General features: G+C 47.5%; 1 protein-coding gene across 2 annotated transcripts in view; it reads right to left on the reverse strand.

Moving 5' to 3' along the window:
• ACOX3 (acyl-CoA oxidase 3, pristanoyl) overlaps positions 1-22,899 on the reverse strand; it is a 409,344-nt gene that overhangs the window by 13,670 nt on the left and 372,775 nt on the right. For both annotated transcript variants that reach the window (XM_085642483.1, XM_085642482.1), the window contains 2 exons: positions 11,241-11,356; positions 4,571-4,745 (listed from right to left, as the gene is read on the reverse strand). In XM_085642483.1, the coding sequence (XP_085498609.1) occupies positions 4,571-4,745; positions 11,241-11,356 (291 nt within the window). The remainder of the gene's footprint in view (positions 1-4,570; positions 4,746-11,240; positions 11,357-22,899) is intronic.

Here is a 22,899-nt window from a genome sequence, read left to right on the forward strand (position 1 = left end):
CCAAAGTCAGTGTGCCGGTGCCCACGCTTCGCGCTTCTTGCCACGGAACCTTAGTGTGGTAGCTCCTTACAAGGTTGAACCTCTTTAACGTGTACAGCTTTGTTGATCTTCGGAACCTTAAAACGTAGAGCTCCACAAACAGATCTCAGCAAGACTTCAGCGCCAGAACTTCTCTTGCTTCATGAACAAAAACTCATCCACGTGGTCCAAAATCCATCCTCAACGTACAAGTGGTTTGACACTACCAGTGCATTTCAACAGAAATGCTTTTAATAAAACATTAGCAAGTGTGACGAACCTTTTAACGCATATTTTGGTCTCTGTTACAACCAGGTAAAGAGCAAACTTCAAATAATTAGTTCCTTGGAACTGCAGCAAACATTGCTGCCAAACTGGTTGCAAATTTAGCACGGACCCACAGTATTTCTCGTGCTCTAGATTAGCCAGGTCTTACCTGGAGGAATGTGCTTGGGGGAGAATGTTATGATTCTAAAGTTTGCAGTTCGGGGCATGCAGACAATACAACTGTATGACTGGCTGTCCGCAGCTATAATTGTAAGGGTAAGGGCAGGAAAGTGGATATTCCAGTACAGGGAGTGGTCCTTTTAACGCGAAGAACTACACACTCGTAAATTATATAAATTCACACACAGTCTTAAGATCACTTTCCACACTGGAGACGCAAGCAAATTCACTGCTCTCAAGAGCTGCAGCTGGTGCCGTACCAGAAACTGACGATAAATGTTAAACCTTCATACGTCATTGTGGGCGTGGTGGGATGGTCAATCGGTTTCATGATGGTCAACAGCGCATAGTCCAGAGGCCCGTCTGCCGCACCAGCAAGCCACCGCTGTTTGTACAGAAAAATACCAATACCATAGCTGTACTAGTGTACTATCAGATGTGAAGCGCTCAGACCGCGTAAATCTAATGTAAGCCTCCAATGCGAAGACTGATGCATTTTTATGTGAATCGGGCCACAGAGGACGATGCGGGGTTGCCTTCAGGAAATATATACCACAAAGACAGATGTTGCGTTACCCACTGCCTACCAGAAGGCCTTAAACCTGAAAATGTTATTATTTTCCCACTTTATGAATGCTTCGCTTGTTGAGTGGCTAGGCATTCCAGCATTTTTATCTAGATTTTCACGGCTGGAGAGTGTCGAAACCTGGCTTCCTCACACTAAACTTGCATGGAATGCGGTCTCTGATAACACGCAATTCTTGCACGGCCGAGGGGGAAAAGCAACTGACACGGCAGCTTAAGGCACAACACAGCAGCAGGTTAGCGTGTTGTGTAGCACACATTAACCAGGAACTCTACTGCTGAAAGAGCTTTCTGTCAATCGAAAAACGTTTGCAGGACATGGGTTGCAATACTGGCAGGGCTTAAGTGGGATGAAAAAACTGGGTGGGGTCTCTCAAAGGGGCGTGGCCTATGCAATTAAGGGAGTGGCTTAAAAACCGTAAGCTAAAAATCTGTGTTTAGCATAGTGTGGTGCCCGACTTGTATTTTGCCGTTTCTGTCATTGCATCCAGATATATGAAACAACAAGCAACATCATACCTACAACAAGTCAGGACTATTGGTTTGTCAATAGTTGTTAGTTGCATAAGATCAATAAGCAACAACTATGGCTTGTATATAATATTGAAAAAGCTTCCACTTGAAAGCCCTGGTGATCCCAGGACAATGTTGCTGCTCCCGAGTTTCAAAAAGAGAAGGGAAATCCAAAGAGAAAAGGACTCTCTGAAGGATTTTACTTCCCCTACAACGGTCACCTGGCATGACGTCTGCCATAACTTCTCCACTAGTGGGAAGCGAGCAGTGTAGGCAGCGTACATCTATGTGCCTGCTGTCACTACAGTCCGGGGAGGGGGGGGGGGGGGGGGGGGGGGGGGGGAAGGGACCGCCTGTGCCAGGCCACAAAAAAAAAGAGCTCGATAGAGACCCGTTTCGAGGCCCCCTTTAAAACAAGCATTGAAAATGCAATAGGCCTCACCTTTTATTAAGTTAAAGCCATTTGCTTTGCTAATGGTATTATATAGAAAAGCAAATGGCTTTAACTTAATAAAAGGCGAGGCCTATTGCATTTTCAATGCTTGTTATTGTGTGAAGTGTGTGAATACGTAATAGTATAAGATTTGTTATTATCAAATGTATTTCACTGTATTTTTGGCGACTAAATGCGAGTCAGTGTGCAAAATAATGTTGTCTACTTTTCAGAAATGTATAGCTTTCCGACTTTAACAATGGGTTTCACCTATTTCCAACACATCCTTCATGTAGGTAGAAACATCTAAAAAAATATGAAAAATCAGCTACTATTTAAAAAAATTAAATGGCTGTGGAAAGATTTTTTTTTTTTACAATACTGCTTGTTCCTTGAAAACTGGGACGATTATGATCTTAGCATAGCAAGCCTTTTGTTGTCTAGGGGAAAAGGGAATAGGCTTCCCTGCACAGCACTTTTTCAGATTCCCCCTCCTAAAAAAAACTCACAATGTTTGTACATTTTGGCTATTTGCTTATATCCCCAAACATGTGGGGGGAAAAAGAAGCCATATTTGGCCTTGATACCTTTCGTGGGAATAAATTCGGATGACTTAAGAGCAAAGCGCCCCAAACCCTAAAAAAAGGGCTTAGTACTGGGGAGAGAAATTCCACAGCAGCTGATGGGTTAAACTCCTTATTAGGAGAAGGAGATACCTTTAGATGCAATTTAAGCTCAAACGGAGTGTTACAAGGGTGTTCATAAAGTAGTAAATATTTCAGCCTGCCTTATATACTTGGTAGCCGCGAGTACCAAAGATAGTTGGGACTACTGTGGGGGAATTACTTTGATCTCATTGAAGCGGGAGTTACTCTAGCATCAATTTTGGTAAAAGTCTGATCAAAAAGAAATCAATTGCTAATGTATTGATAGTGAGATCCCTCACTGGACATCTGGTGACAGAATAATAAAGGTTATAAAGTGTGCTGCTACCCATAATACTTACATCCACTTATTCTTATGAGAAGGAGCGTGGGCTGGACCATTAGAAGGAGAAAAACGACAAAACCCTTATGTTGGGATGGCATTAAACATTTGAATGCTTAAAATAATATCCCAAACAGCTTATCTTTGGTGATGGTATAGGCTACAATGGTCTCAAACCTATATATTCCTGTAACTGGTGTGCAGAAAGGACAGTGTTTAGCGCAGTCTTCTCCAACGAGTAGCTCATGAGCTACTTGTAGCTCACCAGCTACCTGCAAATAGCTCTCTTGCAGGCCGCCCAGCTTACTAAATTACAAACATTTGCATTATTGAATGAATAGATGTATACCAAAATTCAAAAGCCTGTATTTGAGATGAAAATGTGTATATTTTCAGAGCTCATAAGTGGATGTTTGACTAAAACGGATGAATTTCCAAATGAACCACTGCAACCAGTCAGTTGGTTAAAAAATATACATGTTCTTTCAATGCCAAGATACTTTACAGGGGAAATGCGCACTTTAAATATGTACATGTTGGGCCCGATTCACAAAGGTAAAGTGAGACGAAAGTGTAACTTTACGACTTTTGGTAATCACATAGGGCATTTACTACTCGTAAATGCCCTTTGTGAATATCAAAAGTTGAACTTTATGACTTTTGGTATTCACAAAGTGCATTTACGAGTATTAAATGCTCTTTGTAAATACTGAAAGTCGTAAAGTAAGACTTTCGTCTCAACTTACCTTTGTGAATCTGCCAGTTATGTTTAAAGCTGATATTTCAGTAATAAATAAATGGGGCACTGTGGAAACTTATTATCTTGGTGCACTGCAGCTATGGCAGTTATGTATAACACAAGTAGAGGGATCCCAAGTTGATAAAGGCTTTTTTCAGATTATAGCTAGCAGCTCTGCCGGATGCACTGATGGGATCATTGCTCATATACTAGCTTGAGATAGCCACTAATGTGAACTTGTCCGATATGGTCACTATTACAACACTAAAATATTAGTAGCTCGGGCCTCGATTTCTTTAACTTTAGTAGCTGTTATTACAGAAAAGATTGTAGACTCCTGGTTTAGCGGCACTGGCTACCAAATGGTAAATACGTGTGCCTGGTTTCCTGGCTTCACTTTTAAATTTAAAACATAAAAGGAAAAACTATTCTCACAAACAGGGAGTAAGTGATCGGCAGGGAAAGGCGCGACAGCATTATCTCATAAAACATGAACACTTATGTAACATACAAGGGTATCAAATAATTGCAACACACACAAGCACCATGTAACTTCTGAGGCACTAACCACATATGCTGGAATAGATACTCATGGCTGTGGGTGGACTGGGCTACATTAACCTGTGAGATGCTCGTCTTAGTAATATCGAACTCCTTAAACACACAGACCTGAATTATATTTTACCAATTAAAATTTCTCTTCTCTATGTATTGTTGTTTATTTGTCAACAATTCACACAAGTGTGTGATTTTCCTATTTCCTGATATGTTGACTTGCATATCAGTTATTTTGAGTGTTCTTTAAATGGCTACAGAGTGAAGTAAAACACATTAATGGAAGATCTTACCTTGGTACAGCACAGACATGTGTTTATTTAATGACCATAGTCCATACAAAGCACAGAGATTTTTTAAGACTGGCTGAAGTGAAGGAGGTGTGCTGGAGTCTTGAACATAATCATGAAATCGTTGTAAAACGGTGAGTTCAATAAAAGCCAGAGACAAAGAGCGACAATAGTACACCTTAAAGATAAAAGTAACAAGTAATGTGTATTATTAGGTGCCCTTGTATATACTTTACCATAGCAGCAGCAGCATAGTTTTTATCTGGCTTAAACAGGTCAAAATCAATCATAAGAGTAAACATTGTAAAGGGGCCTGCGAACTATGCATCTCTCTTGGTCAAAAGTCTCTTACAGAAAACACTGCCACTACATGGGTGACTAGATTTTATGGTGTCCACACACAATCCAGATGCTGTAGTTTTGAAGGAATACAGACGTAGGTGTACCACATTGTGCAGTCAGCATGACTCTAATTTAAAATATTTGAATTGACTTCAAGATTGGTCTCAAATGTGCAGTTTGGGAAAGTTCATATCCTGATCAGTGATATGCCTTCATACAGATAATGTATGTGCTGCCAATGGTGTACTTTGGGGGAGCCTATGCCTAGTTCTGATAATTCTGAGAGTTCATGTTAGAAATTGAGTCTCTAGTTGGCAGAGGTTTGCACTCTGTCCAAGTGGAAACACACATTCCTAGTCAGGGTAAGTCAGATACACAACTTAAATTAACCTGTGCTCACCCTCTCGTAGCTTGGCCTGGAGCAGTCAGGTTTAACTTAAGAGGAAATGTGAATTATGTGCAACTCTTTAATTCAGTAACAGGGTGAAAACACCACAAAAAGACTCCACACCAGTTAAGAAAAATAAAGAATATTTTTATGAGTAAAACAAGACCAAAACGACAAAAGTCCAATGAGTAGAACTCAAGATATGAATTTTTAAAGCTAAAACTGCAATATAGCGCTTAGAAGGAAACAGCACTTTGAGGTTGCACTGGGCCAGGATAAATCCAAAGTGCAGGCCAACCACGATGGAGTGCAGGTCGGATACAGGAGCCACGCAGGCCACGCTGAAAACAGCACCCTTCCGGAGGATGCATCGACAATGTGTCAGTTCCAAGTCATGCAGTTGGGTGGATGCGTTGTCATAGGCCTGGCAGATGGATCTCGCATCCTAGTCGAACCCCTTTGTGATGAAGGCGATGCGCCATCGTCAAACTCCACAGAGATGTCTTCGAAGTGGCTCTGCATCAACGTCGAAGGAAAATGAGTCGGTTACGATCGGCGCAAAGCAGGTGATGGGTGGGTTTTTTAACAAACCAGCTGCAAAACATAATTTCAAGGCCCAGGACCGGATTGGCACCTCTTGCCAGGGCAGGACTCATAGTTGGCAAAGTCCATCAGCTAAAGCAGAGTTGAAGGAAGTCTTTGATGGCCCTAAGTTTCCAAAACATGAGGCAAGGCAGCAAGCACTTGGAGTCACCTAAGTTCTTGAACGATGTAGAAATGCAGGCCTAGTCCTTCTCACTCCCAGAAAAGAAGCAACAGGCCAACACGGCAAAGCAGTACAGCAGAGTGGCAGTCCCTCCTGGCAGCACAGCAGCCTTTCTTGCTGGCAGACTGTCCTCAGATCCAAAAGTATACTGAAGTCATGGTGTCAGTGGTCCAGTACTAAAACACTTTTGAGCCTTTGAGGTGGGGAAGAATTCAAAGAGAAGTCTTTGTAGTACACTAAGTCCCTTTCTTCCCTGCCCTGGCTCCAGACTAACATCAGGGGGGTATGCAGCTCTTTGTGTGGGGACAGGCAAAGCCCTATTCAGGTGCAAGTGTCAACTCCTCCCTCCCATCATGCCCAGGAAGATCCATCAGGATGTTAATGGCCTATCATGATGTGAATGGTTGATCAAGCACACCTTAGCTCCCTTAATGTGTGATTGTCTAGTGCGTGTATGCACAAAACTCCAGTTGTTACCCACCCCAGACGTGTATTCAGAGACAGGTAGAGGTACAGAATGGTTTAAGTTACAAAATGCCAACTTTCTAAGTGGCATTTTCAGACTTGCAACTTTAAAACCAACTTCGCCATAAGTTTTGTTTTTAAATTGGGGGTCCAGAGACACCAAACTCCAAATGTCCATCTTTCCCAATTGGAAATTACACTAATAACATGTAACAAGGTAATCTCAATGTTAACCTATGGGAGAGATAGAACTTGCTGTAGTGAAAAACGGATTTCATAGCTTTTCACTTCCAGGACATGTAAAACTCAAAAGTACATGTCCTACCTTTTGAATACACTGCACCCTGCACATGGGGCTGCTTAGGGCCTAACATAGGGGTGACTTATATGTAATAAAAAAGGTTTGGGCCTGGCAAGTAGGTTAACTTGGCAACTCGACATAGCAGTTAAAACTGCACACACAGGTTCTGCAATGGCAGGCCTAAGACATGTTTAGAGGGCTACTTAAGTGGGTGGCACAGTCGGGGCTACAGGCTCACTAGTAACATTTAATTTCCAGGCTCTGGGCACATGTAGTACACTTTACTAGGGACTTGTATGTAAAAATATGCAAATTGTGGACAAGCCAATGTTACCATGTTTAACACTGGTTAGAAGTGGTAGAATGCCCAGAATCCTAAAGCCAGCAAAACCGGAAGTCAGAAGGCAATAAGTCAGGAGAGACCACGCCAAGGATGCCTGGTCTAACAGTTCAGGTGATGCAACTCGCCACCATTATGGTGCAAAGTTATAATGGCTCGTCATGTCAGTGCCCTAATGGTGCTCAGCTCATCCCCAAGGTTCATCAGTTCAGGGGTGCCCCCTCAGAGGCCAAGAGTAGAACTTTGATTTTGCTTCCACAACAAAATGATGGAATGTTATGACAATTTTTCGGTCTTGACTGTTCCCATGAGGCACAGGGTCAAGACTGATTTGCATATGGCTGGGTCCGAACTAGGGTGTCGTAGTGGGCAAAAGAACGATGGATTTAACCCAGATCTTTTGACTGGGGGAGAATGTTTGCATTGCCAGCATTCCGTCCATCATTTGTTTGCTGTAACACTTCTCGCCCTAAGTGGGATGGGTATGCCCAGACGTGGGTCCCTTGCTTACTGTGCCACTGGATTAAAGTTAGCCTGGCTGAAGAAGGGTGACATACCCTGAAACTGGTCCCAGGATGCTTGTTTCCGGTCCAGGGAGGACCTGGCCTGGCAGGTCGGTCTGGACTGTTCCCATGAGGCACAGGGTCAAGACAGATTTGTATATGGCTGGGTCCAAACTGGGGTGGCATAGTGGGCAAAAGAATGATGGATTTAACCCAGATCTTTTGAGTGGGGGAGAATGTTTGCATTGTCAGCATTCCATCCATCATTTGTTTGCTGTAACACTTTTCGCCCTAAGTGGGATAGGTATGCTCAGACGTGGGTCCCTTGCTCACTGTGCCACTGGATTCAAGCTAGCCTGGCTGAAGAAGGGGGACATACCCTGAAACCGGTCCCAGGATGCTCGTTTCCGGTCCAGGGAGGACCTGGCCTGGCAGTTCGGTCTGAACTGTTCCCATGAGGCACAGGGTCAAGACTGATTTGCATATGGCTGGGTCCAAACTGGGTTGGCGTAGTGGGCAAAAGAACGATGGATTTAACCCAGATCTTTTGAGTGGGGGCCAATGTTTGCATTGGCAGCATTCCGTCCATCATTTGTTTGCTGCAACACTTTTCGCCCTAAGTGGGATGGGTATGCCCAGTCGTGGGTCCCTGGCTCACTGTGCCACTGGATTCAAGCTAGCCTGGCTGAAGAAGGGTGACATACCCTGAAACCGGTCCCAGGATGCTTGTTTCCGGTACAGGGAGGACCTGTCCTGGCAGTTTAGTCTGGACTGTTCCCATGAGGCACAGGGTCAAGACTGATTTGCATATGGCTGGGTCTAAACTGGGGTAGCGTAATAGACAAAAGAACGATGGATTTAACCCAGATCTTTTGACTGGGGGAGAATGTTTGCATTGTAAGCATTCCGTCCATCATTTGTTTGCTGTAACACTTTTCGCCCTAAGTGGGATGGGTATGCCCAGACATGGGTTCTTTGCTCACTGTGCCACTGGATTCAAGCTAGCCTGGCTGAAGAAGGGTGACATACCCTGAAACCGGTCCCAGGATGCTTGTTTCAGGTCCAGGGAGGACCTGGCCTGACAGTTCGGTCTGGACTGTTCCCATGAGGTACAGGGTCAAGACTGATTTGCATATGGCTGGGTCCAAACTGGGGTGGCGTAGTGGGAAAAAGAATGAAGGATATAACCCAGACCTTTTGACTGGGGGAGAATGTTTGCATTGTCAGCATTCCGTCCATCATTTGTTTGCTGTAACAATTTTTCTCCTGCAGCAACCCTAACCATACCCTTTGGACATCAGAAATTCTAGGCTACAATTAGGATTCAAAGCACACTCCGCCACTTTTTTGACCACGTATTACGCCTCTTTTTTCAGATTTTATTATATTCAAAACCTCTTTTGTATGCACGTAAGGGGAGTTCTGTAGCAAAAACTTACCTTAGTCCCAGCATTTCCTTACAAAAAATTATGGACCTAGAGGTAGTCAGCCATGAATGGTCATTCTTTCTGAACTGAATAACATAGGAGGTTTCGAGGTAGTGTTTAAAAGGTCATCAAAATGTGGACTATGTATAGTACATGGTATTAATTTCACTTTATAAACTCTTAAACAAGCAAACATGCTTAATTAAGAGTAATAAACCACTTTTCAAATTCAGAATATTTGTTTTGCATGCATAAATGTATGAGCAAGGGTGGGGAGGTGGAGGTCAGTAGGAGTTAGCAGGCAGAATGCCTTTTGTGAAGACTCACAAATGTACGTGTTTGAGGGCAATGCCATACTCCTCTCTGAACCCTTCCTAGCAGATTTACATCTATCAAAGGCAGGAATTTTCAAGACGGGTAGGGGATTGGAAAAACCTGAACAAGTGGTAGGGCAAGGAATTTCTACACAAGGGGAGATATTTATCCGTGCAGAAAAAAACAAAATAAACAAGGCTGCATACATTTGCTCTAGTGCTGAAGATTTCCACCCATGCAAATATACGCGTATAGAAAACGGAGCTGACAAACCTATTTCAAGAGTACACTGGAAATACACAACTGTTCAAGATTTGCAGTCAAATCTTGAAAAACATTTGAGAGTCCCAAGAAGTTGGAAATCTACACAGGTGAAATCTAACACCTGCGGCTGCAGATTTGTAACTATTATATATATATTTTAGGTGTAATCAAATGACCAGTGGCACAGCAAGGATATCATGAGTGCTCATTCAAGCAAGGAGAATGGGGCCCGTTCCCACAATTTGGTAGAAAAATTACCATCATAACTAGGTTCAGGAGGCAGGGTCGGATTGGTAACGCAGGCACTCGGGAAATGGCCGAAGGGCCGGATAGTCAAGCTCCAGCTGGGGGCTACTTTTTTGTGCAGCCTTGGGGCTGTCTGTGCAGTTAGGATGCCGCCAGCGGCCCAGTGGGTGCCTGTGTGGCCTTTCTAGAGGCAGATGGGCGGAGGTGTCACTCCCTTTCTTTCGCTGGGCCGGCCCATTAATGTATGCTGATTGAGCAGGGGCAGGGGCCTCAGCAGAAGTGATCTCACTTGCATTCATGTGCAGCTGAGCAGGGGGAACTAATCTTTTTTTTTTTTTTAAGTGAGGTTAATAAAACATGCCCCCCACCCCTTTTCTTTTCATAAACCTTCGCTGAAGCGGTGTTTTGCAGAAAGGCAAAACGCAAATGTGGGCCACTTTTTTTTGGTGTGCCTGGGCCACTTTTTTATTCCAATCCATCCCTGTCCAGAGGACTTATAGCCCTGCGCCCTAGTTCTACTCTCCATGGTGCACTGCTTTTAGCCATGCCCTTACAACAGACCACTGGGTATACCATGAAAAAAGATCAGAACCACCTCCGGAGAGCACTGCTATGTGGCACCCATAATCTGAGCGGAGCATATATTCATTTATCTAATTAAGAAAAGGAGAAGAGCCTGAAAAATCCAGCAGCTTGTTTAATAACGTCTACAGAGAAAGAGCGCATGCGCTATGCAGGTCAGCCGCAGACATTTTTCTATGGCATTTATTATGGCGATCGGACGAGGCTAGAGGCATTATCGCATCCGCACACTCACTCTTAGGGTAAAATAACTGTGACAAAGCATCTAACGTTTTATCTCTTTTCTGTCTCATTCACGGCCCGAGGGGCTCTTCAAACAATATAAATCCTAACACAGGTGAAATGCGCTCACAACCACCAAGGAGCACGAGGCAGGCTCTAGCCGACGGCAGGAGATGCACTCAATTGCCTCACAGTTCGGTCCACTTTCTAGAAACACCATCACATTCAAAAAGATACACAGAAGATGCCGTAGGGCGTTAAAGGGGGACATGAGCCAGTCGGCAGCACACGCACATTTACACTTTCCGCCATGCAGCCCGGACACAATTTGATGGTATTCTCACCAGATGGGAAAAGAAAGGAGCCAGCTGAAGGGGCATCTACGGCCACAAATACCCCACATTAGAGCCAAAAGGTAGATAGGTTGTTACATTGAAAACTTTATGGTGCACAATCATTCTTTGACAAGTGTTTTGAGGCTCCATTTCCAAAACGACTGCGTCTTATCATACCTGGCTATTATTCCTTGCGTCAAACTCGCTGCTTCCGTTTTGTTTCTCCTGCTTCAATTTCAGGCAGCTTTCCCGTAGAAGGTAACAAACAAGCCATTTATAGGCTGTCACAGCAACTGCAAGACACAAATAAATGGTAAAATAGCTAGCACATTGATTTATTCGTTAGTGTACGCTTTTGCAATTAAACAGTAATTTTTCCTCACACCATTGATTTCCTGGAAATATATTTTATAACAATTAGTTTTCTCAAATATTATACAAACCCAAGAGATGACAACATTTGGCAATACAAGAAAAAAAAAATCTGTGCGACATACTTTTTAGATTATTGTAAATTCATATAGCTTTTTAGATTATTGTAAATTCATATAGCTATCACATTTCAACAAATTAATTATTAGAAAAGGAGGTGATTTCACACTTCAGAAAAAGCATGAACAACGAAAATGTTCCTTACTTGTAAACAGAAGGCACATTGTTACTGTTAGAAATGGCGATTTCTGGTTGGCTAGGGCTTGCGCCAAAGCCAGGCAGAAACCACCACTCTAGTCAGGGCTGGGGAGTTACACGCCAAAGATAACCCCTGCTCACCCCCTTGGTAGCTTGGCACGAGCAGTCAGGCTTATCCCGGAGGCGATGTGTAAAGCGTTTGCGTGCGCACCCAGCAACAACACCCAAGGCCCAGCACAAAAGAAACTCCACACAAGGTATTATATAAAAATAGCCTTTGTATTACCAAAACACATTAGATAAAAACACACACTTTACAATGTGCCAACAGGCACGGGCAGAATTTACAAGGGATTATATGTACAGGGGACAGGGCCACATGGACCACTGTCAGGAATTAGCACTTTTTAGAACTTAGCACTTAGAACATAGGATATAAAATTACTGTAGCACACAACAACACATGTAGCACACAACCAGTAACTACCGGTAACAGGTAAGTACCACCTACGCAACCCTAACCACCTTAGGAGAATATTGCACAGGGAACCAGGGCCTCACTAGCACCACCTGTACTAGGAGAAAAACAACCACCTAAGTATCACAATACCTGTAGGGGTCTAAGCACATTACACATGATGCATCACAACACATTCAGAGGTGTAGGGAAGGAAAACACATGATGCATAACATACATTCAGCGGGGTAAAACAAGGCACATGACGCATAAAAACACATTCAGAGGTGCAGGTTTAGGAACAATAGCGCAAAAACTCACATTAGCCACCACCTGTGGCAGTCCCTAGGCCAACTGGCCTTGTCGGGGCTAGGACGCCCTGTGTCCAGTAGAGTCAGGGCAAGACTGCGCAAGCTGCGCAAGCCAAAGCGCAAAGTAGCACTGTGCACAACCTAAACGTTGCAGCTGCCCACTAAGTGCTGGACAGCTGGAGAAATACTGGGGCACCACTATGCCATCTAAAAACAAGATACAGTACTGGAGCCACCTAGGCTCTGACAGAAGAATGCCCCCAAAACGACGTGGGAGCCTCGTGGGCTCTAAACAACGACATGCGCCCCAGTCACGTGGGGCCTCGTGGGCTCTTTACCCACCGATCTACCCTGGGACACGTTGGAGCGGCCCGCTGCCTTCCGGGGCCGCTCTCACTGCCAACAGAATGCCCCCGTACGATTGAGTCCCACTCGGGGGACTCTCTCACTACACTGCCCCAACAGAGCCGAGCGAGGCTCTATTCAACAAGGCGCCCCGTCCATGGAGCGTCAGGCGTTCTGTCCCCATGTGGCCCCCACTCACCGGGTTCCACAGTAGGACTCCAGGCTTCTCATAGCGCGGAGGGGCAGGCACCGACAATGTGCCTCGCGCCCCCTCCGCACCAGCTCCGGCCGCACTCCTCTGCAAGATCCAGCGTGGGGTGGGCTCCCGCCTGGATGCCTCGGCTCTTCAAACGGGCTGCAACCGCGCGGGGCTCCCTCAGCTCACGGGAGCCCCGGTCACATCCTCGTCGTTCCGCTTCTTCTTCCGGACTGAGGCCCCACCCACGTCCCAGTCGGCGCTGCCTGACTTCCTGGGCTTCCCCGGCCACGGGGGTGATTCTCTGGCCGAGAGAGGGGTAGGCTCCCTCGTAATCAACGCGATTAAGCGGGGTGGGCACCCGCCAAGTACATAATCAAATAAGTGGGGTGGGCACCCGCCAACGAGCACATGATGCGGGGTGGGCACCCGCTACAATTCTCGGCACCACGAGGGGGGATCCCTACGCCGGGGATTCCCTCGGTTAGGCAAACAGTTCGGTGCGGCAGAGGCGTCACCGAAGTGCTCTCTCAGCGCTGGGGTCCAAGATAAAGCGCTCCTAGCGCTATAAAGCAAATAAAAGCGCTCCCAGGCGCTTAGGGATAAAAACAAGGTCCAGAAACAAAGTCTTCAGATGCAGGGGGCAAGGACTGGGCCCAGGGGCCAGCTCACAGGGCCCTCCAGCAGGGAGGCAGTCACCAGTGGCGGTCTCTCCTGGCGCCCAGCAGCAGCAGGCCCCCCTCAAATTAGGATCAGCAAGAGAACAAATTGTAAGGGGACACAGCCCCTTCTTATACTGTAAAACCCTTTGTTCTTGGTTCAGGGTGAGGGGGAAAACCAGTCGCAGCTGGTTGGGGAGCACCCTTGACGTGCTCAGCCCCTCACTCTATTCACTGGCAGGGCTAGGGTCATCAGTCGCACCACAGGGGGCGGAGCCAGCATTGTGTGGGGAGAGCCCTGCCCTAGTCAGGTCCAAGGTGCACTCCTCCCCAGCCATCAGCATGCTAATCTCACACTCACCACTGGGGCAGACCCAACCAGACTCCTGGAGCCAGGCTCACCAGCCAGCTCCAGCCAATCACACGCCAGACACACTTTGCACTAATATGCCAACTCCTAGAAGTGGCACTTCCGCACATGACATCATCACGCATTATACTTCATTGCGAAGCATTCAATCACACGAGTCCGCACATACCAAACTCGAGCCTGCACACCCCACGCATCAGGAACTACCAGGGGCACATACTTTTCCCATGCATTCCTATGGGAGGGCAGGCCTATCTCACCACATGCACTCGGAGCGCGCACGCACTTTACTCTGGGACACAGGGAAAGTGCGCAGAAACCAAAAATCACTACCACTAGGTCACCAATAAAAGCAAAAAGTTCAGGGGTGAACCTGCCAGAAGGGCCAAGTCCAACACAACCCCCTTCCAGCCAAAACACAGGGGAGACCAATCACCACCGTGATGGCCTTACCTGCTTGGGGCGATAAAACACGGACGCAGGCCCGCAACGGCAGGGACACTCTCCGGTTTTATGCCACTCTGGACCCACGTGGTTCCCTCTGGAAAAACTCGGCGGACCAACTGGGCTACCCCACTGGTACTCCTCAGCTGTCCGCGGCCAAGACCAGGCCCTAGGCCATCCAGGTGCCACCGGCCCTTGCCTAACCACAGAGTGGGGGGTAGTAACCCCTGGCACATAGCAACCATTCTCCACTCTACCCCTCATCAGGGCAGTTCTAAACTGCCACTGATCCTCCAGCCTAGGGTCTGTACCCTCAAGCTGACCAAAAGTCACGGGAGAGGCTCTCCTCCCCCTACCTCTTCTTCTATGGTTCCGCCCTCTCTTCCTCTGAGAGGTGACCCCGTAATGCAATTCACCTACCAGCTCAGGACCTCTCCCTGAGAACTGGTCTCCCAACCTAGGGTTTAACCCCTCAGGTTGCACCGAGGTCAGAGGTGGGCTCTCCCACCCTCTGCACCCCCTTCCAGAGTCCTGCTCCCTACCAACTGGGGCGGCACCTCTGGAAGAAGAACTGGTCAGGACACTGGTTACAGTCGTCCTACCCTTCAGGTCAGGCTGATCCTGAACCTGGCCTCCCAACCTCTGGTCTAGAACCTTTGGTGGAATAATTGCCTGGCACTCCAGGACTTCTGGGGATTCACACGCCATCCCCCTGAGGCTGACACATGACCCATGTGTCGTGTGACTGTCTGTCTGGCGCAGATCTCCCGTCCCCTGTCCACCTGACAGTGCGCGAAGATCCCCCAGAACAGAAGTGACGCCACCCCGGTCCCCCCCAAGAAGATCTAGCCCAACTGGCTAGTCCCTGGACCACTGGTGCATCCACTGGGAAACTCATCCCCCAATCACTCCTCACGCTGGACTCCTGTACCCTCCCTACCGGAGCTGTACTGCCAGACTCTAGAACCACAGGAGCTCTGCTTACAGACGCTCCTGGTCCTCTACTCACTAGGAGATCTTCCTCAAATGGACTAACAGGACAGCCTAGGTCCCCAACCTGGTGTTCCCTCATGAAACCATCCAAGTCCTGAGGCAGGGTTTCGTACGTCTGGGGACCCTCGGTCACCCACTTACTCCAGCTCCACTGAGCCAGGCAGTAAGCCCCTACACCCTCCTCACTATCCTGGGACCTAGCTGGGCTACACGGAGCCTCTTCCACCACGCTGGGCTGGAAGATACCTGAACCACTACTTTTGGAGTCACTCCCGAATGGCTCTAGAGAACCTCTAGCACTTTCCCAGCGCTCTGCTTCATCCCCAAGCTCAAATGGCCCGGACAATCCACACCTCAACAGGTGTTGGCGCAACCCCGGCACACAACAACTGAGCAGGTGTTCTTTGAGAAACAGATCACACAGTTTATCATAATCATATCCTGCGGGAACTCTTATCCAATCAAACAGTGTATTCTCACACTCATCCACAAACTCCTCCCAAGACTGGTGAGACAGTTTCCTACTGCCCCTGAATTTCAACCTTAACTCCTCCTCCTGGGAAACAGGTACCAGACTGGGGGAACTGGGACTGGGATTTCCTACACTGAAATCTATATAGCTGCCACCACTGGATCCCACCCTCACGGGGGAATCCAGAAAACCACATCTGTGCTCCGGGGACAACTTACCCTCCAGAGCTAGTTTCTCTCTGGCAAAGGGCCTCTCAGCCTCAGCCATCTGCTTCTGAGCTAAGACCCTCTCGGTCTCAAACTTTTTCTCCTCCACATTCAGCTGCGCCATCTCCTTGACATGCTCTAACCTGAGCTTCTCCATGGCTAGCTGATGCTCCCTTTCTTCCCTCCTATCTACCCACTCCTCTGGGGACAGGGAAAGGGATGGGGTGCTGCTCCTGACACTGGACCCAGCAAGGGACTCCCTATCTATGGGGTCTTCTCTCTCTACTGGCGTCCCTGTCAGGTCACTTTCTTCCTCCTCTTCAGATTCCTCAGGGCTCCCCTCAGACCCACCACCCTCTTGGCGTGCGGCCCGGGCCCTATCTCCCTCACCGCGCTCACGCTCCCATTCATCCTTTTGCCATAGGATCTGGTTGTCCCTCAGTTTGGACTGGGTGTCTGACTCACCCACGTCTATGTCTCTCTGTTCACAGAACCTGACCAACTCTAACATACTGTATCTAAACAGACCACAGAAATTAAAAGCTGGCTCCATTTTGGCGGACGTTCTCGAGAAAAGTTCAACACAAGGAACCTGGGTGTCTGAGCTAAAACAGGAGTACACAATCCACAAAGGACACCTTTAGGAGAGGAAATATGGAACTCAAAAACAATAATCCCCAAAACATGTGAATATCTAAATGCAGAGTTTTGTAGTGCAGGCAGTCGCTGCTGCGGTACAGCGCAAACGCAAGTCCAAATCCCACCGCTGATCACCAATGTTAGAAATGGCGATTTCTGGTTGGCTAGGGCTTGCGCCAAAGCCAGGCAGAAACCACCACTCTAGTCAGGGCTGGGGAGTTACACGCCAAAGATAACCCCTGCTCACCCCCTTGGTAGCTTGGCACGAGCAGTCAGGCTTATCCCGGAGGCGATGTGTAAAGCGTTTGCGCGCGCACCCAGCAACAACACCCAAGGCCCACCACAAAAGAAACTCCACACAAGGTATTATATAAAAATAGCCTTTGTATTACCAAAACACATTAGATAAAAACACACACTTTACAATGTGCCAACAGGCACGGGCAGAATTTACAAGGGATTATATGTACAGGGGACAGGGCCACATGGACCACTGTCAGGAATTAGCACTTTTTAGAACTTAGCACTTAGAACATAGGATATATAATTACTGTAGCACTCAACAACACATGTAGCACACAACCAGTAACTACTGGTAACAGGTAAGTACCACCTACGCAACCCTAACCACCTTAGGAGAATATTGCGCAGGGAATCAGGGCCTCACTAGCACCACCTGTACTAGGAGAAAAACAACCACCTAAGTATCACAATACCTGTAGGGGTCTAATCACATTACACATGATGCATCACGACACATTCAGAGGTGTAGGGAAGGAAAACACATGATGCATAACATACATTCAGCGGGGTAAAACAAGGCACATGACGCATAAAAACACATTCAGAGGTGCAGGTTTAGGAACAATAGCGCAAAAACTCACATTAGCCACCACCTGTGGCAGTCCCTAGGCCAACTGGCCTTGTCGGGGCTAGGACGCCCTGTGTCCAGTAGAGTCAGGGCAAGACTGCGCAAGCTGCGCAAGCCAAAGCGCAAAGTAGCACTGTGCACAACCTAAACGTTGCAGCTGCCCACTAAGTGCTGGGCAGCTGGAGAAATACTGGGGCACCACTGTGCCATCTAAAAACAAGATACAGTACTGGAGCCACCTAGGCTCTGACAGAAGAATGCCCCCAAAACGACGTGGGAGCCTCGTGGGCTCTAAACAACGACATGCGCCCCAGTCACGTGGGGCCTCGTGGGCTCTTTACCCACCGATCTACCCTGGGACACGTTGGAGCGGCCCGCTGCCTTCCGGGGCCGCTCTCACTGCCAACAGAATGCCCCCGTACAATGGAGTCCCACTCGGGGGACTCTCTCACTACACTGCCCCAACAGAGCCGAGCGAGGCTCTATTCAACAAGGCGCCCCGTCCATGGAGCATCAGGCGTTCTGTCCCCATGCGGCCCCCACTCACCGGGTTCCACGGGAGGACTCCAGGCTTCTCGTAGCGCGGAGGGGCAGGCACCGACAATGTGCCTCGCGCCCCCTCCGCACCAGCTCCGGCCGCACTCCTCTGCAAGATCCAGCGCGGGGTGGGCTCCCGCCTGGATGCCTCGGCTCTTCAAACGGGCTGCAACCGCGCGGGGCTCCCTCAGCTCACGGGAGCCCCGGTCACTTCCTCGTCGTTCCGCTTCTTCTTCCGGACTGAGGCCCCGCCCACATCCCAGTCGGCGCTGGCTGACTTCCTGGGCTTCCCCGGCCGCGGGGGTGATTCTCTGGCCGAGAGAGGGGTAGGCTCCCTCTTAATCAACGCGATTAAACGGGGTGGGCACCCGCCAAGTACATAATCAAATAAGCGGGGTGGGCACCCGCCAACGAGCACACGATGCGGGGTGGGCACCCGCTACAATTCTCGGCACCACGAGGGGGGATCCCTACGCCGGGGATTCCCTCGGTTAGGCAAACAGTTCGGTGCGGCAGAGGCATCACCGAAGCGCTCTCTCAGCGCTGGGGTCCAAGATAAAGGGCTCCTAGCGCTATAAAGCAAATAAAAGCGCTCCCAGGCGCTTAGGGATAAAAACAAGGTCCAGAAACAAAGTCTTCAGATGCAGGGGGCAAGGACTGGGCCCAGGGGCCAGCTCACAGGGCCCTCCAGCAGGGAGGCAGTCACCAGTGGCGGTCTATCCTGGCGCCCAGCAGCAGCAGGCCCCCCTCAAATTAGGATCAGCAAGAGAACAAATTGTAAGGGGACACAGCCCCTTCTTATACTGTAAAACCCTTTGTTTTTGGTTCAGGGTGAGGGGGAAAACCAGTCGCAGCTGGTTGGGGAGCACCCTTGACGTGCTCAGCCCCTCACTCTATTCACTGGCAGGGCTAGGGTAATCAGTCGCACCACAGGGGGCGGAGCCAGCATTGTGTGGGGAGAGCCCTGCCCTATTCAGGTCCAAGGTGCACTCCTCCCCAGCCATCAGCATGCTAATCTCACACTCACCACTGGGGCAGACCCAACCAGACTCCTGGAGCCAGGCTCACCAGCCAGCTCAAGCCAATCACACGCCAGACACACTTTACACTAATATGCCAACTCCTAGAAGTGGCACTTCCGCACATGACATCATCACGCATTATACATCATTGCGAAGCATTCAATCACACGAGTCCGCACATACCAAACTCGAGCCTGCACACCCCACGCATCAGGAACTACCAGGGACACATACTTTCCCCATGCATTCCTATGGGAGGGCAGGCCTATCTCACCACATGCACTCGGAGTGCGCACGCACTTTACTCTGGCACACAGGGAAAGTGCGCAGAAACCAAAAATCACTACCACTAGGTCACCAATAAAAGCAAAAAGTTCAGGGGTGAACCTGCCAGAAGGGCCAAGTCCAACAGTTACATACTCTATGAAATCACAGGTTACCGAGTACAGGTTGCAGGTAGCTGGTGAATCGGTTGAGGTAGTTGGGGACATGCGCCGAGGAGAAAATAATCCATCCCCCAGTGTAGGTTGTTTGCATAGAAACACGAAGATTGACTTTGTGCCTTATTTACAGTTTGGCATACAGAGACCCATTGACAAACACACCAGATGTCCCGTCTACCGCATTACAAGACCATTGACTACTGTTTACGTGCAATATGATAAACAGGACACTCGCAAAGTTTGCGACAGAGTACCCTGTCTGCCAAACTCAAAATGTGGCCCTTGTTCTACTGTTTACGTCCTTTTTGTTACCCCTTTTTTCTTAACCGCAGAGCCAGTGAAGGATAATGAGACCGCAGATAAAAGGTTCAATTAAGGTAAGGCCATGCTGTTACCTCAATCTGGATAGGCTTGGTCAGGTTCTTCCTGGCACTCTCACTCAAAGTTACCGGGACTGTGGGGGAGACTGTACAACAATCCATATCTGGTGGGAAAGTCCTACGTTTAGAAAATGTAGCAGCAGCAGTAAAGAATGCAATACAATTTATGGAGTCCCAGAGTATCTTTTCCAACAGTTAAAAGGCTAACATGAAGGCAATTTTGCTCGAATTAGATTTGGCAAAAATGGCGAACTTTTATTCCCCCTGCCTGTCGAGAGAGGGGTCCGGAAAGGCTGTGTCCTGGCCCCAACTCTCTTCTGCCTTTTCATTAATGGCTTAATAGAATCATTGAATGCTGGGGTAAACATCGATGCTCCCAGGCTTGGCGAAACGCACAATACCTGCCCTCATGTTTGCAGATGATACGCTCTTGCTTGCTAAATCCCCCATGGGAATTCAGAGGACCCTGAACAACTTTAGCACCTTCTGCAAACAACGGGGACTAGAAATTAACCAACAAAGAACATGACCTTTAACGTAGGTAACACCACTTGCCCAAATCCTTGTCTGGATGGAAGTCCCCTAGAGAGGGTATCCATATTTGAGTACCAGGGAATCACATTGACAGAGAGAATGGATTGGGGAGCCCAAATCAGTAAAATATGCTTAAAACTATCCCAGACTACAGGGGGTATTTTAAAACTTTATAGGACTTGCTCTGAAAAACTAGTGAGTCCTATGGTGGAAATTTACAAGGCTCAGGCCAGGACGGCTGCACTCTATGGAGCAGAACTATGGGGGCACTGTCCATCTGGCCAGTTAGCCCGTACTGAGAATTTATTCGCCAGACAACTTATGGGATTGCCACCTAGCACACCACTAACACCTCTACGTATGGATCTAGGGATCAGATCCATTGAGGAAGAAGCTGCTCTTAGACCTAGATTATACTGGCGGCGCCTGTGGTCCACCCCTGAACTAGCCCCTTATAGAGAAGAACTGACTGATGTCATGGGGCTGCGAGGTGCAGGGAAGTTGCCTTGGCTGTTGTATGTCAAGAAAACATGTGAGGATCTGGGCAGTGGCAGTCTGTGGCATAATGCAGAAGAAATCTCCCAAATGACTTCCAGCAAAGCCTTGGTAGAGAGTTATAGAGACCATAAACTCACCCAGTTGGAGAGGAGACCCTCAGTGGGGCGACTGACTGCTGAGTTTCTGGAAGTAAAAAGTATATATATATCTTAGAACCAGTGTTGGACGACATACAGCCGCTCTTGGCTAAGAAGCTTTATCTGCAATTTAGGTATGGAGTCCTTCCACTGCGTTCATTTACAGAAAAGTGTGAGGTCTACACAAACGTAGAGTGCCCTACGTGTTTCAACACAGATGAGACTGTGATCTTTTTCTGTCAGCGGTACAGGAAGGCAAGGTCGCGATGGCTACTGTAACTTTGTAGGAATTTGGGGTCTAGACATTGTCGCAACGTGTATAGGATTCTAAAATCTGACACGCGCATGCCCATTGTTTTTTCAATTTCACACTTTTTATTTACCATGTGGTGCACACGCAGAGCCATCTTAAGTCTGCACATAGGAATGACAATTGTCTATGATATATTTTAATTGATGATTTTTGCACATACTGTATTTATTTGGTTGCTGTGGAGATAACAGAATTATTCTTAATGACCAACATTCCCTGACACTGAATGTATAGAGATCATTGCCCCCTAATGCTTGTGGTTTTACCTTAACACCGTGTTGATAATTGGAGGCAAATATGCTGGCTGAGTAAATGCATTGCTATTCTGTTTTCTTAGTCACCATTTCTATGTGTAGCGCAACTTTAACATTGTAACACAAAAAGGAGCCAAATATTGCTTGTAAATAGCCTCTAAATGGACAAGCACTTTATGTCCTGTCTTCCAAGATGGATGATGCCTGGAAATCCTGCTCCAGAGCGTGGAATGTAGATCCTTTTATTCTCCTATTTAACCATTTGTATTTTAATCAATTTTAAATTACTATTTTAAACTGTGCTTTTATGGCCAAATGTGCCGAAATAAAGTTCTTATGAATGAATACAATTTAAAATTCGAGAAGACCGGAGGTTTATGGTCTTCTCGGAAAGCCTTCTGAGTACATATATGGACACTGATTTATTTACTGGTAATAGCAAAAACACGTGTTTTGCTCAAATATAAATTTACCTTGAAAAAAAAAAGATAAGAGGCATTTTGGCAAAACAGGAACAGTTGGTTTAATTAAACACTTCGGCCCGGAGTAAAGCTTGCAGTAACGGGTCAGAGGATTGTCTCAAAGTACAATCAATCAGAGTAGGTTTTATACAGTTTTGGGTGTCATAAAAGTACATCCGGTGATCCTTGTTTGGTAAATGAATGCAGGCCTTGTCTGTGGAGGTGGGCCTTGACCTTGCGTGGACACAATATGGACCAGTGGGTAATGTGTTCAGATGTTCGGCATGAGGAGCGCGTGGTCACTGCTTGTACTGTGTGTGCTGTGTCCTGATTGGCTGCATGTTCCTAACTCCATGCGGCATCAGATGTTATGGTGTTTTGGGAATGTGCATGCTCTTCTGGCCATTTGTGCTCTATTGGGGCCGATTTCCTTGGGCCATTGTGGAATCGCTGCGCTTATCTGGAGGATGGACCTGGGTTTCCTGTTAACGCATTTGTCTGCCGGCTAAGTGCCACCCAGCCTGTGACCTGTCAATCAGTTACCGCAAGCCTAGGTTGCAGAGCCTGCCTGATCATGTATTTCTGAGTCAGAGTTGGTGGAGAGTTCACGACGGGAAGATTTGATATTAGTACTGCTATTTCGTTCGTGTATGCAAGCGTACTA

The sequence above is a fragment of the Triturus cristatus genome, chromosome 2_2 (assembly GCF_964204655.1).
Source record: "Triturus cristatus chromosome 2_2, aTriCri1.1, whole genome shotgun sequence".
Lineage (NCBI taxonomy): Eukaryota > Metazoa > Chordata > Amphibia > Caudata > Salamandridae > Triturus > Triturus cristatus.